At 34.5% G+C, this 15,601-nt stretch overlaps 3 protein-coding genes across 5 annotated transcripts; 2 read left to right on the top strand and 1 right to left on the bottom strand.

The window, feature by feature from the left end:
• Positions 1–435: 435 nt before the first annotated feature.
• Positions 436–2,101, top strand: LOC125848434 (GDSL esterase/lipase At5g14450). 2 transcript variants are annotated; one of them, XM_049528297.1, is made up of 5 exons: positions 436–678; positions 868–1,077; positions 1,158–1,315; positions 1,384–1,657; positions 1,777–2,101. In XM_049528297.1, exons 2-5 carry the CDS (start codon positions 876–878, stop codon positions 2,031–2,033), a joined length of 891 nt encoding a protein of 296 aa, XP_049384254.1. In that variant the 5' UTR covers positions 436–678; positions 868–875; the 3' UTR covers positions 2,034–2,101. The 2 variants fall into 2 exon arrangements, with proteins under 2 accessions (XP_049384254.1, XP_049384253.1); XM_049528296.1 differs by having other exon boundaries at positions 439–744.
• A 107-nt stretch (positions 2,102–2,208) lies between these two features.
• LOC125848705 (SAGA-associated factor 29 homolog A) lies at positions 2,209–6,557 on the bottom strand. 2 transcript variants are annotated; one of them, XM_049528628.1, is made up of 9 exons: positions 6,226–6,557; positions 5,369–5,462; positions 5,040–5,116; positions 4,338–4,447; positions 4,169–4,254; positions 4,021–4,074; positions 2,997–3,147; positions 2,841–2,854; positions 2,209–2,582 (listed from the first exon to the last, which is right to left on the bottom strand). In XM_049528628.1, the coding sequence occupies exons 1-9, from the start codon at positions 6,341–6,343 to the stop codon at positions 2,480–2,482; spliced, it is 807 nt and encodes a 268-aa protein (XP_049384585.1). In that variant the 5' UTR covers positions 6,344–6,557; the 3' UTR covers positions 2,209–2,479. The 2 variants fall into 2 exon arrangements, with proteins under 2 accessions (XP_049384585.1, XP_049384586.1); XM_049528629.1 differs by having other exon boundaries at positions 4,338–4,444.
• A 3,600-nt stretch (positions 6,558–10,157) lies between these two features.
• Positions 10,158–15,542, top strand: LOC125847923 (uncharacterized). The gene is made up of 15 exons (XM_049527646.1): positions 10,158–10,245; positions 10,323–10,434; positions 10,665–10,817; positions 11,015–11,119; positions 11,883–11,966; positions 12,757–12,872; positions 12,955–13,056; positions 13,142–13,255; positions 13,353–13,409; positions 13,499–13,565; positions 13,773–13,826; positions 13,915–13,989; positions 14,066–14,101; positions 14,443–14,559; positions 15,444–15,542. The coding sequence occupies exons 1-14, from the start codon at positions 10,226–10,228 to the stop codon at positions 14,557–14,559; spliced, it is 1,212 nt and encodes a 403-aa protein (XP_049383603.1). The 5' UTR covers positions 10,158–10,225; the 3' UTR covers positions 15,444–15,542.
• Positions 15,543–15,601: the final 59 nt, after the last annotated feature.

The following is a 15,601-nucleotide window of genomic DNA, read 5'->3' as shown; positions in this document are numbered from 1 at the left end:
TCTATTAAAGATCCCCTCAAAAGAAGAAAAACAATAACGGATTGAGAACTTACAAGCATAAGGTATAATTTGGTTTTCATAACTTAAGTTTTTGACTAATTATTGTTATTTTCGCTTAAAAAGAAGTGCTATAAATATTTTTTTATCCACTTAAAAAGAAGTGCTATAAACACTTATTTACCCGCTTAAAAAGAAGTGCTATAAATTTTTTTTTTAACCTTATCCAAATACTATAAAATTATCATACAACAACATTACAAAAGTGGTTAAAAGCTATTTTGGCTTATAAGTTATAACCACAAAAAATAAGCGAAGTCAATTCAATCCAAACAGTTATGGCTTTAGCCTAATGGTCCGGTTGTTTTTACTTGGAAAAGCATTTCATCACGGCTTTTTCTAATTTGAATAAGTTACAACAGAAAATGTCAAATGACAAGTAACGAGATAAATGCCACTGCTTACTTCAAAAATATAACATTTTCAATTTCAGTTTCCATTGAGCAATAATAGAATGTGCAACAGTAATATTATCACTAGTACTACTGTTGGCCCCCTTGAAGAAGATCACTAGTATTGCAATAGCACCCTGCGATTTTCCGGCAATTTACAATTTCGGGGACTCAAATTCGGACACCGGAGGTATCTCTGCTGCATTTGAACCAATACAAGCACCTTATGGTGAGAGCTTCTTCCGGGGACCTGCCTGAAGGTTTTCAGATGGTAGACTTCTCATTGACTTCATCGGTAACATAACATCCATCCAGATCAATATATCATTACTCATTATGAAATTTTACTGAAATCAGGGATACATAGTTAGTTAATTGATTGATTGTTTGTGGATGTTAATTTTTTTTCTTTCTGCAGCTGAGCTCATGAGATTACCTTACTTGAGTGCCTATCTAGATTCCATTGGCTCGAATTTCAGGCACGGAGCTAATTTTGCAACAGGAGGATCCACCATTAGGAGACAGAACGAGACTATATTCCAAAGTGGTATAAGCCCTTTTTCCCTGGACGTTCAAATCGTGCATTTCCATCGTTTCCAATCCAGACCTGAAGAGCTCTATAGACAGGGTAAACATAACTAACACAAGCCTATCATTTCCATCGTTTCAATTTACATCATTTTAAGCTGATTTGACACTATGTCTCAGAGAAGAACAAACTCCCAAGACTTCGTGAATTTTCAAAATCTCTCTACACAATTGACATAGGCCAAACTGATTTAGCTGTTGGCTTCCTCCAGATGAGTAATATACAACTTCGGACAGCCATACCAGACATACTAAACCAGTTTTCTGCAGCAGTAACGGTAGTATACGCAACTTTCAACAGTTTTATCATGAGTTTAATAAGATTAACTGTAATTTTGTTTGACAGCGTCTATATCAACAAGGAGCGAGGGCATTTTGGATACACAACACGGGTCCAATCGGTTGCTTACCAAAAGCCACATTATACCTCAGAAATCCAAAACCAGGTGTTCTTGATAACTATGGATGCTTAAAGTTCCATAATAAAATGGCCTTAGAGTTCAATAGACAGCTGAAAGCCAGGATAAGAACGTTGAGAGCAGAGCTTGGGCATGCTGCTATAACATATGTAGATGTCTATGCTGCCAAGTATGAATTGATCAGCAATGCCAAGAGCCAAGGTATATGTTAGTACACAAACACATACCAATAATTTTACCATACACTTGTTGTTTCGTACAAAGGCTTAGACAGATGAAAAGAAATCATCTAACTCTATGGGATTTAAAATTTTGAACAGATTTCATGGAACCCCAGAAAATATGTTGTGGGTTACAGGAGGGGAACACGCATGTATGGTGTGGGCAGAGAGGAATAGTGAGAGGTGCAGAAGTTTTTGGAGGAGCTTGTGTCAACCCTTCAGATTACATAAGCTGGGATGGAATACATTTCTCACAAGCTGCTAATCAATGGATTGCCGATCATATACTAAACGGCAGTTTCTCTGATCCTCCCATTCCCATTACACATGCTTGTCATAAACATCTTCACTATTAGGAATCTTGTATTATAAATGTGCATCTTAACTAGCGATTTTCATATCTATGTCAAGTAAAATCTTCATCTTTTCCTTTACTTTTCAAATTATCCACACTTATTATAAAAAGAAACTCGCATGTTTCTAGTATAAAGTCGAAGGGAGAGAGATTCCAGATAAACTCAGAGACCTTAATAAACACAGTACAAATTTACAACTCAAAATACTAGAATTTATTTTCATGTCCAACTACTGTACACCACGAACACTAGACAAATCGTACAGCAAAGATTTTTTTTTTATAAATACATTGTACGACAAAGATAATATTTTCTTTTTCTGGATAAATAGCAATGCTACGAACTAAATGTGAATGGGTTCACAGCTCACCCTTATAAGACTACTAGATACATACAGCAGATTGTCCAAATTTAGTAGCTCTGGACGTGTAAAGAGTAACTATATTTCACTGGCGATGTCCATCTGGAAGAGCAACAACCTGGTTACAGGGCACCATGCGTTGAGGTAAAGACCCATCTTCCTCATCGTCATCAAACTCCAATGTGTAACTGCAAAAGGGGAAACAAAATGCATTAAATCCGTGAAAAATAATCAATGATTTGTTGGTCAAAAATTTGGAAATTAACAGTCAATTTCAAGAAAAAGAAAAAATAAATATTGAGCTAGATGAGCAACAGATTATAATAATTGATCCCAGTTTTCCCTTCAATCAGAAGTCATTGCTCAATTACTGAGTACTATAGAATCTTAAGCTCATCGCTGATCTAAGAGGCCCGGTAAGGGAATGAAAAGGAAAAATCACTTACTCGTCGCTCTTCCTCTGGAATTCGATATACCATTTGGACCATCACATGCAAATGTAAGTCAAAAACCAATCAGTTCCTCAATACTTATGATATTTTAAATAGCTCATTAAAGAAAATCAGGACAAACTACGACAAAAGGAAACTAGATACTGATACCTTGCGGGCCTGGACTACTGTGGCTTTGTACAGGGCTGTGGTTCCTGGGTAAACTGCCAAAACTTGTTTTCCAGGAGGGAATTCTGGAGCGGTTGCAAGATCACTCATCTTGGGAAAAGGTATAATATGTGACCAGGGTAGCTTGTACTTTCTGTAATTGGCAAAAGAATAGAACCAGTAAGTCAAGTAAGAAGGCGAATAATCATTTAGTAAGCAAATCCGTAGCTGAAAAAACGCAACGTAGATATCAATGAACAAGCAGCCTCTCAAAGTACAAAGAGTGAAAAATCGCATGTAATCGGTTATCAGTCATCAAATTCTTCAGTAGCAATATTAAGCTTAGAGGAAATGAGATGTCGCAGAATCTTAATCACAAATATCCACAAGAAGGTGCTGAGAACAGATTATTGTATAGCAACTTGCAAGACAGCTGAGAGTAACTTATGGACTACTTACTTGAGGATACCAGCCAACAACAATCACCAACAAGTCGCAAAAAAGGACGCAATTCAAAGTACTAAAAGAGGGAAATATAAGTCACCAAAGTTCCTCAATTAGTTGTTCAAAGCTGGAAGCTCAAAAAGTGAGGCAAGTTTTTTTGTGTAAGGAGGTCACATCATCAGACAAGATATTACCTTTTTGATTTTCTAGTTTTCTCCAATTGATGTATATGATTTGTTAGTCTCATGGGAAACTACAATAGAGTTTTAGTGAGGTCCTAGAAGAAGCAGGAAAATTGATTTGTTACGTGTCCCTCATTCTTTTACCTTATATTCCCTAGTCTCTGTAATTCTTGCGCAGCTTCTTAGTTATGGAAAGCATTCAATAACACTTGGACAAAAGATGCTTAAGTAAAATTGTTGTCACTTAGATCCAAGGAAGTTCCTGAAGTCGCTTCATCACTCTCTCTCCCATCCCCACACCCCCTAGATAAAATGCACAAACAATCAAAAGGGAAGTACACAAGCAAAATATAAATAGGCAAAAACAATCAACAAATGTCCAAAGATCAATTGTAGGCTACCTCTGGCCACCACCTTCCTCATCATCGCCCGGCTCCTCATCTAAAACTTCAAATCTGCACAGGGAAATGCTAAGTTAATACAAAAATATATGTAAATGAATTCAGTCTAGATCAAATTTTTAACTTGAAGCTATGTCACAGAACTTACTCCTTTGATTCTTTGTCATAATGAGTAACTTTGACAATAACCCACTCATCCTTTTCACCATCTTCTTGCGCAACTCTAGCAGCCACCTAATCGTAAAAAGTTTACTTTTGTTGAATGATATTATGACAATTGAAAAGGAATAATTTACTTTCATGAAATCAATCCATACTTGTTCCCCCTTCAAGCTAGCAAAGAACTCCTGCTGATTTCGCATGGAAGGAGAGAGCCTAGGAATGTCAGGATCACCTTTCATCCTCTTCTTTTTCTGCTCGTTGCCTTCTGTCATCCATGCAAGTCCAAATGCATTAACCAAGGTGAAGCAATTAAAATTGAAGATCAAAAATATAGTTGAGTCTATTAGTAATAGTTTAAGCAAATAGCATAAGTCTCTTTTTGTTTAATTTCATAAAATAGATATTTGATGCACTAGCCTCAAAGATAATTTTACTTTTCGACATTTTCCTTTACCCTTTCCCTGAGTTTTGGAACCAATTTTTGCCTTAAAAGGAAAAGAAGGCAAAAGGCCCTGTCATCAAATTAGCAGCCAAGATAATTTTTTTGTATTTTCTCCAATATCCCAAACTATTCTGCCTCTGTAGTCCTTTCTAAGCTCGATTCTATGAGAATTGAGACCTCAAGTTAAGGGTACTCAAGTTAACGTATAACTACTATTCAAGTTCTTTAGAGGAAACAGACACATATACAACTTAAAAGTATACACGGGTGAGGTAAGAATCAATAACCAACCTCCAGATTTCAAATAATATATTGCAAGCCAAATACTATATCGTAAGCCAGGTATTAATTTAAACTTTAAAGAGCATAAAACTAGAAAATTAATGATTGTTAAGTTAATCAATTGTACACACACCTATCCTTCTTCGTTGTTGGCCAGCACCTCCAGCAGGAATCATTGCATCCAGCTGGCCCAACAAGTGGTTGGAGATACTACAACCAAAGGGCAAGGAAGGAGAAATAAATTAATTTCATTGAAAATGAAAATACAACAAGTATCACTATGACACATGACTTGTAAGAACAAACATTTTAGAGTTTCCAAGTCTAAATTGTCAAATAAAGAGTTGCATAAAACTAACACGACGTAGCTCCATTTGGAAAACATAGAAAGCTGTGAGTCAAAAATCACCACACCCACCCTTAACCATCCTCCAAGCAAGGAAACAGTGCAAAGATAAGTACCTCATCTCACTCTCGGAAAGCTCTTTGGCTTGAGTGTATAACATCTTAAGTTTTGACAGGGAATTGTCACCTGGTTTCTCAACGGCTTCTGGAGCTGCAGAAGGAATGGGAAAGTGCCCAAATGTTAAGTGCCATAATACTTACACTATAAGTCTAGGTAGATACATGTCACATGCAAGTTTTCTACTTCAAACAGGTCAATGATCTTCGCCAATAAAAGTAGTGCTTAATTTTAATAATTTATCACCTGTTTTTTGAATTTTGGGAGATCACACAAATCCGAATTTATAAGAACTTTCCAATTCTTTGGATTCAATCATGAAAAGCGTTAGAATCTGTCAAATTCGCACCAACTTCGAACAAGGGAGGAACTTGAAGTTATCAGAGAGAAGATGTAAAATTCAAATGAATTATGTAGATTCCTAATACAAAAAAACTGTTTAAAGGGGATTCACAAATGACTACATTACTTAGTAACTAATCATATAGAAGCAAAAATCAGTTGGATAACCCCATAAACCAGTGGCATTAGAACCTAAAACCTCTCGCTCTACCATAATGTGTTCTACACAGGCTACCCAAATGCAAGCATTAGTAGTTGCTTCCACAATTTGAACCCGTGACCTAAAAAACTACCAATACACATCAAAATTCACAAAGTAGGGTAAATACAAAGGATTTTAGCAGGTCATTAATTACTGTTTCTCATAGAATTTGCCTGACCTGATTGCATAAATATTTATTTTTAGTGCATTCAACTTCTAACCACTTTCTTCACTAACTCTAATTTAGCCAGCCACAAATATAAATTGTGATCAAACGAGTAAAAATTAATAATTTAGAGTTGAAATACTAACTGTTTTGAAGCTTTTTGTGCATCTTATTGATTTCAAGGAGTACTTCCTCTTGCTCTTTCCTTAAACGATCAAGCTCCTTCGATTTTTCCAACATTTCAGCAATGTCCGGTGACGCCATTTTACTTTCTTTTCCGATGGGATGGGAAATTCCACAAGTTTCGATACCTAGCCCGGAAGAAGGAGAGCTCGCAGCTAAATCATCGTCACGTCGTCTTAGGTTGTCGGAGACTAATTGGGAGATAAACTTCGCCTGAGAGTTGCGTCAAAAGTCCTCTTTGCCCCTTTGATATTTTGCTTTCCCTTCACTATTACTACTAAACGTAAAAATAGCACAAAACATGTGATGGAATATTCTTCCTCTTTACAAATACTTATGGATCGTTTGCTTAGATAATTCATCAAGACAATAAACGGATTAAGATTCAATCCAATTCAAATTTAATTGGGGTAAAACTAATCAAGTAATGAATCATACACAGATCAAGATCAAACCAATCTTACTAAGTATTCATTATTTTATTTATTTTTTAAATTATTTAATATCTAATAAATTATTATTATTTTTTATTATGACTATATATAACATATCAAATTAAATAAATAATTTTTTTTAAAAAAATATTTTAACAAGATCTCTCATAAGTCAATCTAAATTACATATCAATTTAATTTTTAATGTACTCAAATGAATTGAACAAATGAATAAGTGGGACAATAACTCATCCAAACTTAAGCAAATTGGACAGGTTGGATAGTAGGATTTAATTTTATCACTCATAAATCCAAATAAACCCCTCATCTATTAATAGTTAGCAATATAATAATTAAAAATATGAAATAATACAAATATTTGATAATCACATGATTCGTTATCTTTCTTCATATAAAATTGATTGGGAATGGGAGTACGAGGAACAACACGGTAGTTGGACTTTTGTAACATAATATAATTTAAAATATCTCCGAACAAAATATCACAATCTAAAATAATTAGAAAAAATATTATCCACACATGAGATAATATGATCTTAGTTATTACTCGAATAAAATATCTTAATCTAAAACGATTAGAAATAATATTTAATATTATTCACACATTTCCGGATACAATTACTAGTTGCATCTAATAAAGAACTATCAAAAACATGAATGGTAAGTTTCTGTTAAAAAATTTAATCGAAGTGATTTGCTTTGATAATTTTAGTCGGGAGTTAAAAAATTATCATAACACCATGGTAAGCAGTAAGCACCCCTCACTTCTAACCTGAAGGTTGCGAGTTCGAGTCACCAAGGAAGCAAAAGGGGTGGAAGCTTCTAGGGTAGGGAGGGTTAAAAAAAATAAAAATAAATAAAAATAACTTAAGGCATATATATATTTTTTGTACTCTTATACTGACGGTTTTCGAGGAATAATTTCATGATTTTTCTTTTAAAAAAATAGAATTATAAGAAAGGCAACATTTAAAACTTTCACAAAGATCAACGAGCAGTAGGAAGTAGCTTTTTTAAGAAAGCGATCTACCGTTAATAAGAAACTTTTTCGCTCGATCGATTTAAAATTTGATGAAAAAGAAAAATCAGAAAGTAATTGATAATCAGTATATATGTCATAAAGAGATAGGGAAGGAAAACTAACCTTTGAAACTGCCTCAGGAGAGTGTTTGGCTATAGATAGAGGAGGTGTTAAACCTCTCTCAAATTAATAGTGAATGTCAAGAAAACCTTCCCTAAAAGATGCGACGTACTATCATGTCACTGGTAATGGTAACTTTCGCTGAATATTGGGATAAAAGTTTTTGTATAAATTATGCAGTCTAAGGAAATTGTTTTTACTCCGATAGTGTATTGTAAGATCTATTTTTGAGGATAGTGTTACTATGATCTTTTATGTTTTCATTAAACAAAAAAGAGATATTTATTTTTGTACTTATTACAAATAAGCTATACTTTTTAAAATATATTTTAGTTAAAAAAAAGATATTTATCCCTGCAATAATAAATCTGTTTCATCTTAATTTCTCTTTTTTTATATGGAGCCTATGTCACATATTTTTTTCCCCAATTAAATCTATTGAGTATATTAATTACCTCATATTTTTAAATTTATAAATCATATTATATATATATAAAAGAGGACCCTAGGCCCATCTACGTAGCGCCATCACAGACTAGGATTCTCTTTTAATTTATTTATTTACAAAACTAGTCTTCCTCTTTCATGAAAAGTTGCGACTTTAAGAAAAGTTGCGACTTTTATGAAAAGTTGTGACTTTTATGAAAAGTTGCGAATTTTATGAAGAGTTGTGACTTTTATGAAGAGTTGCGACTTTTATGAAAAGTTTGTGACTTTTATGAAAAGTTGTGAATTTTATGAAGAGTTGTGACTTTTATGAAGAGTTGCGACTTTTATGAAAAATTGTGACTTTTATGAAATGTTGTGCCCTTTCCGAAGGGTTGTAACTTTTTCAAAGAGTTGTGACCTTTCCGATAAGGCACAATAAATATTTGTTCACACTACTCTTTGTTGTTTATAAATAGAGGGATTTCCTCTAATTTTAAAACAAAGAAAATTCTTGAACTTCTTCTTCTGCACAATTAAATATTGTTTTTGTATCAATACACTGGTGCATATAATAGTTCTATCTTGAGAGGATCTATTCCTTTAAACATCAGGTACTAGAGGGGAATGATTTTCTTAACTAAGGGGGCACTGTGCATTCAATGAGCTTGATTTTTCCTTTCTGTTTCATTCTATTGTTACAGATCCTGGTATGTTTGTATTAAACTTTGTTGTTTTTGTTTCTGCAAAGTTATTGTTATAAGTAATTGTTAGTACAGATTAAATAACACACGTTAATTGAGTATTCACGCAAGTTTTCTCTACTGAAATTGTAGTTTCAAATTGAACTTCATCACTCTGGTATGCTGATTTTTTAAAAACACCCAAATAAACTGAATAGTTTTATGTAATATTTTTCCTTTCAAGTATATATAATAAGTTGAATTATTGTCCCATATGATACATTTTCCCTTTAATTTTTCATTTTAATAATTACTTATGATACATTTAAATGAAGAACTTTAAAATGATATATGTAAAGCAAACGGTAGGGCTGAACTATCTACATGTTAGAATTGAAATATTTGTTCGCTTTTTTTAGTCTTTTAAAATTTATTCATCCCTTCACCAACGAGTATTTATTTATTAGAAAATTTAATATCTCCAGTTGATGTTCATTTGATTCCCCAAAAATATCAAATAGTAACACTTCTTGGAAGCAAAATGATAAATTATAAAATCAAACTAAAGATGATTGATTGAAGGATAAATGATAAGATGTTATAATTATGATCTTCCTTTACATTATCAGTGTTTGTTGCTACGTAATTTTGTAAGTAAGATAATATAATGTTTTAGTTTTAGTGACGGATAAGTCTTAAGTATTATTTTATAAATTTTGTGATATTCTCGCGGGGGTGATTTTACTAGTCTCACTTAATTTGGGAATACAATTTAAATTTCCCGCTCATAAGACGTGCTGGAGCATGGCACCGACAAGGGTTGACTTGGCACTAATTTTTAGCAAGAACAATTCAAGTCTGTTTGACAGTTCAAACGCTATATAAATTACCTAAATTAACTGCATTAATGGATTGATGATCATAGAGGATTGAGTTTTTTCTGATAGCTCTGCAACTCTTTGGCTTTCCTTAATCCTCCGGATTAGCCCCTTGAGGTATATTTATGGAAAATTTAGAAATTTCTGCATAATTTCAAAGGCAATTATCCGACAGATAATTGGAGCAATGTGAAATTTGAATTGATTAGTGTGGTGTAAGTAATCAAATTTTGGGATAAGGGAACTGAAATTGATTTGTAACTGTACAGGAATCATTTTGATGTTTTAGGGTTGACCATTTTGGCATTTCTGTTATGGATCACTGAAGTCAACTCTTTGCGGCTTCTCCTTTTTGTGATTCTGAAACTGCTCCGAGGGGAATGGGTTCACCTACGCGCAGGTTTTTAGTTTTAAAGTGATTTATGGGTCCTTTTATGGAGAGAATATTTAGTTTTTAACTTAGACCTTCTGTGACAGCTCAAACAGCAGAAGAGGAAATGAAATGATGAGGCTTCTTGTGACAACCATTGTCGGAGTTGTGATTGGTATTTTCTTAGGCGTATCGTTTCCTACACTGTCATTGACCAAGGCAAGGAAGTTACTTTGGCTTTTGAATTTAATAAGATACATAAATATTTAATCGGGGTGGATCTTTAAGATGTAGAATCAATGTCTGTTCTGAATTCTTACTGTATTTGAAGAGCAAATGCACACACACATATGCGAAAAACACTCACTGCTAAGTGCTCCCCTGATTTAATGCCTCATTTTTGTATAAGAGCTGATAAGATGATCTGCTTGTGTATTTCAATATTGCAGCTGAACTTACCTTCTAATCTTTTTGGGTTAATTAATCTCACTTACATTGAGGAGAAGTATTCAGGCCTCTCAGCGCAAGATCTATTAAATGTCTTGTCTTCCCTTAAGAAATACAAAGGCCATTCACACGGCCACAAGCATTCCGACACAAAGGTAATAAGATTTGCCGCTTATATAGGCTCCAACCAGCTTCTCTTGAGACTTTGGTGCTACAATTTTTTTGTTTCCATTTTATTATTACATTCAGATATTGAGGGTCAACTTTAGTTATATAGAGATAAGATTGTACTAAGTCTTTTGGAAATTTATACCGCCTTTCAGAACTTATGCTATTTGCACAAATATTGCAGATTTGGGTTCCATCAAACCCTCGAGGTGCTGAGAGGCTACCAGCGGATATCGTTGCATCTGAGTCTGATCTTTATGCTCGAAGGTTGTGGGGCCTACCCCGTGAGGTCTGTGTGTTTTCAGCCTTGATCCCTATCTAAAGTAGTCAATAGAGTGGGGTTTAGAATTCAAAGGAAACATCCATGTTTTAACACATTGATAAAAAGGCCTTTTACATAAATGATATGCTCAGTTCATGGTACTAACATACCTTGAAGTTGATTTCAGGGGGAGGTTTAGAATGCAAGAAAATGATTCATGTGTTAACACATTAGCAAAAGGGCTTCTTTCCATAAATAATGACATGCTCAGTTCACATACTAACATATCTTGAAGTGGATTTCGGGGATATTGGTTGTCACGAATAGTTTATAAGTCAAAGAAATTGCATGGAGTTCATATAAAACTAATAATTGCTTGTGATACACCCTTTTAACTTTATTGCCTTACTAACAATCTTTAAAGTAGTTTGCTTAAAGATTTTTGGATGAATAGGAGACCAAGAAAGTCTGATTGGAAGTAACGTACTTGCTGAAGTGGGATATTTACATGCTTGCCTCCTCCTGATTTTGTTGGGCTTTGAAGAAACATTATGCCTTAGCTGTCAATATAGTTTTCGACATTGAACTTTCTATAATCCACTGTGATGACTGATGACTGGCGAGAATAGTGTATAGCCAGCTGAAACATGATTTTTAGTATACAATTATGAGTTAACACCCTCAATGATGCTTCTCTCTCACTTGCTTTCCTTTTTTTTTAGGATAGAGAAACATAATGACTACACATTATATCACTCTATCTGAGTCTGTTTCATCAATTGATCTGCAGGACTTGATTATCAAACCTAGGTATCTTGTTTGCTTTACAGTTGGCTACGAGCAGAAAAATAACATAGACGCGGCAGTGAAAAAGGTTAGGTTCAACCGTTCTCTATCTCTATTTCCCTCTATTCACTCCTTTGAGCCCTGTCCTTCCAGGGGATCATTTAATTGTGAATAAGGGACGAGATAAGCCCTAACCTAAGTTTTGTCTGCAACATATCTTAACATATAGCTTTTGCCTGCAACTGCAATCATGTTTTAGGTTTCCGAATGCTTTAGAAAAGTGATGTTGGAGATTCAAAACTTTACTCAGAATTCTTAAATGGGACAGAAAAATAACAAGTTGTGGAAGGCAAAAAGTTTTTGGGAACATTTGATCTTTTGACAACAGGAAATGTTGAGATTTTCCATTTTCTAGTATTTGTTTTTTGAGTTGATTGTTTGACTATTTTCTATTCAATTTTACTTCAGTACAATGAATAAAAGCAACAAAATATTTGGTTTTTAATGCTCAACTAAGCATTAGCTATTTTGATAGATACAAAATTTGTTTGCATGTTTGTAGATACAAGTAACCAACAAAACCTTGTTTAGTGTTTCTTTATCTTCACCAAAAAGATGTTATATCATCTTTTTCTCTTATGGAGTTTATGTTGCTTGATTTGTGTACACTTAACTTCGCTCGTGATTATTGATATTTTCAATAGTTGTAATGTCTCTTTCCTTTGATTATATCCTGTATGTGCCCCTAAATAAGACACTTCCTGCAATAGTCCCAGCATGTTCCTCAGTGGGATTATAGTTTCCCATAATTTTGTCCACAGACTAAACATACCTTCATCTCTTGTGGCTGTGCATGCTTACAGTTGCATCTTTAACAGTTTTCAGAGAATTTTACCTTCATGTTGTTTCACTATGATGGTCAAACAAGTGAATGGGATGACCTTGAGTGGTCAAAGCGGGCTATCCATGTTAGTACACGAAAGCAAACTAAATGGTAACTGTTTTAACTTCCTTTGTTCTTAAATGTTTCAGTACATTTTGGTGCATTTGTAAAAGTTTTTTCATTGTGTTGAAAGGTGGTATGCAAAACGCTTTCTGCATCCGGATATTGTAGCACCCTATGACTATATATTTATCTGGGATGAAGACTTGGGGCTTGAGAATTTTGATGCAGAGGAGTACGAATGATTTTTCACACATTCTTGTGAATCAGATATGTTGAATTTTATGAACTCTAATGTTTTATTACAATTGCAACTTCAGATATATAAAGTTGGTAAAGCAACATGGGTTGGATATCTCACAGCCTGGTGTAGCATCAAATAGTGAGTTGTCATGGCGGATGACAAAAAGACGAAATGACACTGACGTCCACAAGTAGGGTCACTTGCATTACTATCTATAACTGCAGACTAAAGCATCCCATGCACACATAGCACTGATCTCATATGCAGTCTATTGTTTGTGCTTGCAGGGAAACAGAGGAAAGACCTGGCTGGTGCACTGATCCGCACTTGCCACCATGTTCAGGGTATGTTAATGCGTGATACTTTTTCTATGAACTACCTTCTCGCTTGATGGTTGGCATCAGTAGTTTTTCTTTTTGTCATCTGCATCCAGATTTGTGGAGATCATGGCACCTGTTTTCTCTAGAGATGCATGGCGGTGTGTTTGGTATATGATCCAGGTATAAACATTGTTCCATCTTTTTTGACATTTATTGCAGCTGACCCCCTCCCCCTTCAGACCCCTTCTATAATCTGGAAAAACAACCCTGCAAAAGTGGGAAATATAGAGAAAAATGAAAATGAATATTGCACATAAGAGGAGGCAGGGTTGGAGGATAAGTAACCATTTCGTGAATGCAAATATGAGTTGTTATTTGTTATTGCAGAATGATTTGGTCCATGGATGGGGTCTCGATTTAGCTCTCAGGAAATGTGTGGAAGTAAGTAATCCACCTTATGCAGTGGTGTAAAATTCTCCTGTATTCTTATTCAACTGGCCTTATCTTAATAATGCTTTTGGATGAGCAGCCAGCCCACGAAAAGATAGGAGTGGTAGATTCTCAGTGGATTGTTCATCAAACTGTCCCTTCACTCGGGAACCAGGTATATCCCCGTTTCAGCCTTTTTTTAATCCTACTAGGTTATAAGTTTGGAAGTAATGGTTAGCTTCTTTCAACAGGGACAAGCAGAGAAGGGCAAAGCACCATGGGAAGGGGTATGCCGCAATATCTGATCCTCCACTAAATTGAAATTTGAGAAATATGAAATATTAACCAAAAAACAATATAATCACATTTTGAATTTGCAAAATGAACTTGTAGATTGAGTTCAAATCATTTGGGTTCATGAACAAAGTTATGCTTGTCCTTTTGATTGTATCACACAATATTGATTGTTCTATCTGAACTTCCTGATGATGCATTATTTGGAGAAACCTTCTCCATGAAATTTCCATCTCACACATTTAATCGAAGAAGTGTTTTCTTGATTCTGTTACAAAGAAAATGCTGATCATTGATTATATTGTGTAAGTTCAGTTTTCATTCTGGCTTATAGGTAAGAGAAAGGTGTAAGAGAGAATGGGCAATGTTCAAGGAGCGTATGGCTGGTGCAGAGAAAGATTATTACTACAAGACAAAGGGAATTGATCCCCCTAATTCTACATCTCATTAGGTAAAATGCCATATGATTAGGATGTCAACACTTCTTTTTTAATTTAAGTTATATACTTACATTTTTTTACACCATCATTAGTACTAGTTAGTTACCAATCATATAGATTTACCTACAAGTAATCTGATTTTCTGAATATTTTTTGCCCTGTCATGCAAGTAAGTTAACAATTATCTGTCGACTAACTTACAAGAGAGGTTTTTTGTTTGTTTGTTTTGTTAAAAGTACTATTTCATTATTCTTATCATCCTAATCACTTGGTGCAATATTTGATGTAAGAAAAACAAGTTTAGGACATTATTTTTTTTGTTTCATCTGTTGCTCTCCATTTGTTTCTTCCTCATGCATTTTCTGGCATTTCTGCCGTCTGAGTTTAGACAATTTGTCTCCAATGTTGTATGCTTTCTTAGTTGATGTCAATTTGACCTTTGTGTTATAAAATATTTAATGGTAATCTCTCTTGATGAATAGTCAATAATGTTTGGTATTATTGGGGTTGAAAATCACTTGCACTTAATAACCATGAGATAGGGACAAGGTATGCCTAAATATACCCGAGGTGGCCCAGTGATTTGGGCTTGGGACTTTCATGTTGGAGGTCTCAAGTTCGAAACCCCTTGCCAACGAAATCAAGGGGTTTGCCTTCTGGGTCGAGCTCGTCGCACCGGGCTTGTCTAGTGCAGGTTACCTCTCCTATGTGGTTTGCGAGCTATTGTATAGGAGCAAGGGTTTTACCTTGTGTGCGCGCACCCAAAGGGTAGCGACTGCGAGTTTCCCTTGTCATCAAAAAAAAAATTACGCTAAATATGTTATTGTTACCCTTGTCTCTAAATAAACTATAGTAGGTATTATTTAACCATTGTCTTCTAAATTTGTCTGTACAGGTGCAATCTATTGCTGGACAATATACTATATACAATTGAGTGAGCTGTTGAAAGTACATTATCATGCAATAATGATTTTGTAACGGGAGATTTAATTTTGTAAATCTTTATATATTTGTTTTTAATTTTATGTCATTTTTATAGGAGATTTTTATGTT

This window comes from Solanum stenotomum, chromosome 12 (genome assembly GCF_019186545.1).
Source record: "Solanum stenotomum isolate F172 chromosome 12, ASM1918654v1, whole genome shotgun sequence".
NCBI classification, from domain to species: Eukaryota; Viridiplantae; Streptophyta; class Magnoliopsida; order Solanales; family Solanaceae; genus Solanum; species Solanum stenotomum.
The sequence above is the reverse complement of the archived record's forward strand: the minus strand, read 5'-3'. Positions and strand labels throughout refer to the sequence as shown.

What these genes read in the sequence shown, in the direction of transcription:
- LOC125848705 (XM_049528628.1), bottom strand. Translation starts at nt 6,343, where the DNA reads ATGGCGTCACCGGACATTGCTGAAATGTTGGAAAAATCGAAGGAGCTT. An exon ending in GCACAAAAAGCTTCAAAACA is followed by an intron (nt 5,463 to 6,225) that starts GTTAGTATTTCA and finishes TTCCTTCTGCAG; the next exon opens with CTCCAGAAGCCGTTGAGAAA. An exon ending in CTAGCTTGAAGGGGGAACAA is followed by an intron (nt 4,255 to 4,337) that starts GTATGGATTGAT and finishes TTTTACGATTAG; the next exon opens with GTGGCTGCTAGAGTTGCGCA.
- LOC125848434 (XM_049528297.1), top strand. Translation starts at nt 876, where the DNA reads ATGAGATTACCTTACTTGAGTGCCTATCTAGATTCCATTGGCTCGAAT. An exon ending in TGAAGAGCTCTATAGACAGG is followed by an intron (nt 1,078 to 1,157) that starts GTAAACATAACT and finishes ACTATGTCTCAG; the next exon opens with AGAAGAACAAACTCCCAAGA. An exon ending in CAGCAATGCCAAGAGCCAAG is followed by an intron (nt 1,658 to 1,776) that starts GTATATGTTAGT and finishes AATTTTGAACAG; the next exon opens with ATTTCATGGAACCCCAGAAA.
- LOC125847923 (XM_049527646.1), top strand. Translation starts at nt 10,226, where the DNA reads ATGGGTTCACCTACGCGCAG. An exon ending in TAGACGCGGCAGTGAAAAAG is followed by an intron (nt 11,967 to 12,756) that starts GTTAGGTTCAAC and finishes CATCTTTAACAG; the next exon opens with TTTTCAGAGAATTTTACCTT. An exon ending in CTCTCAGGAAATGTGTGGAA is followed by an intron (nt 13,827 to 13,914) that starts GTAAGTAATCCA and finishes TTGGATGAGCAG; the next exon opens with CCAGCCCACGAAAAGATAGG.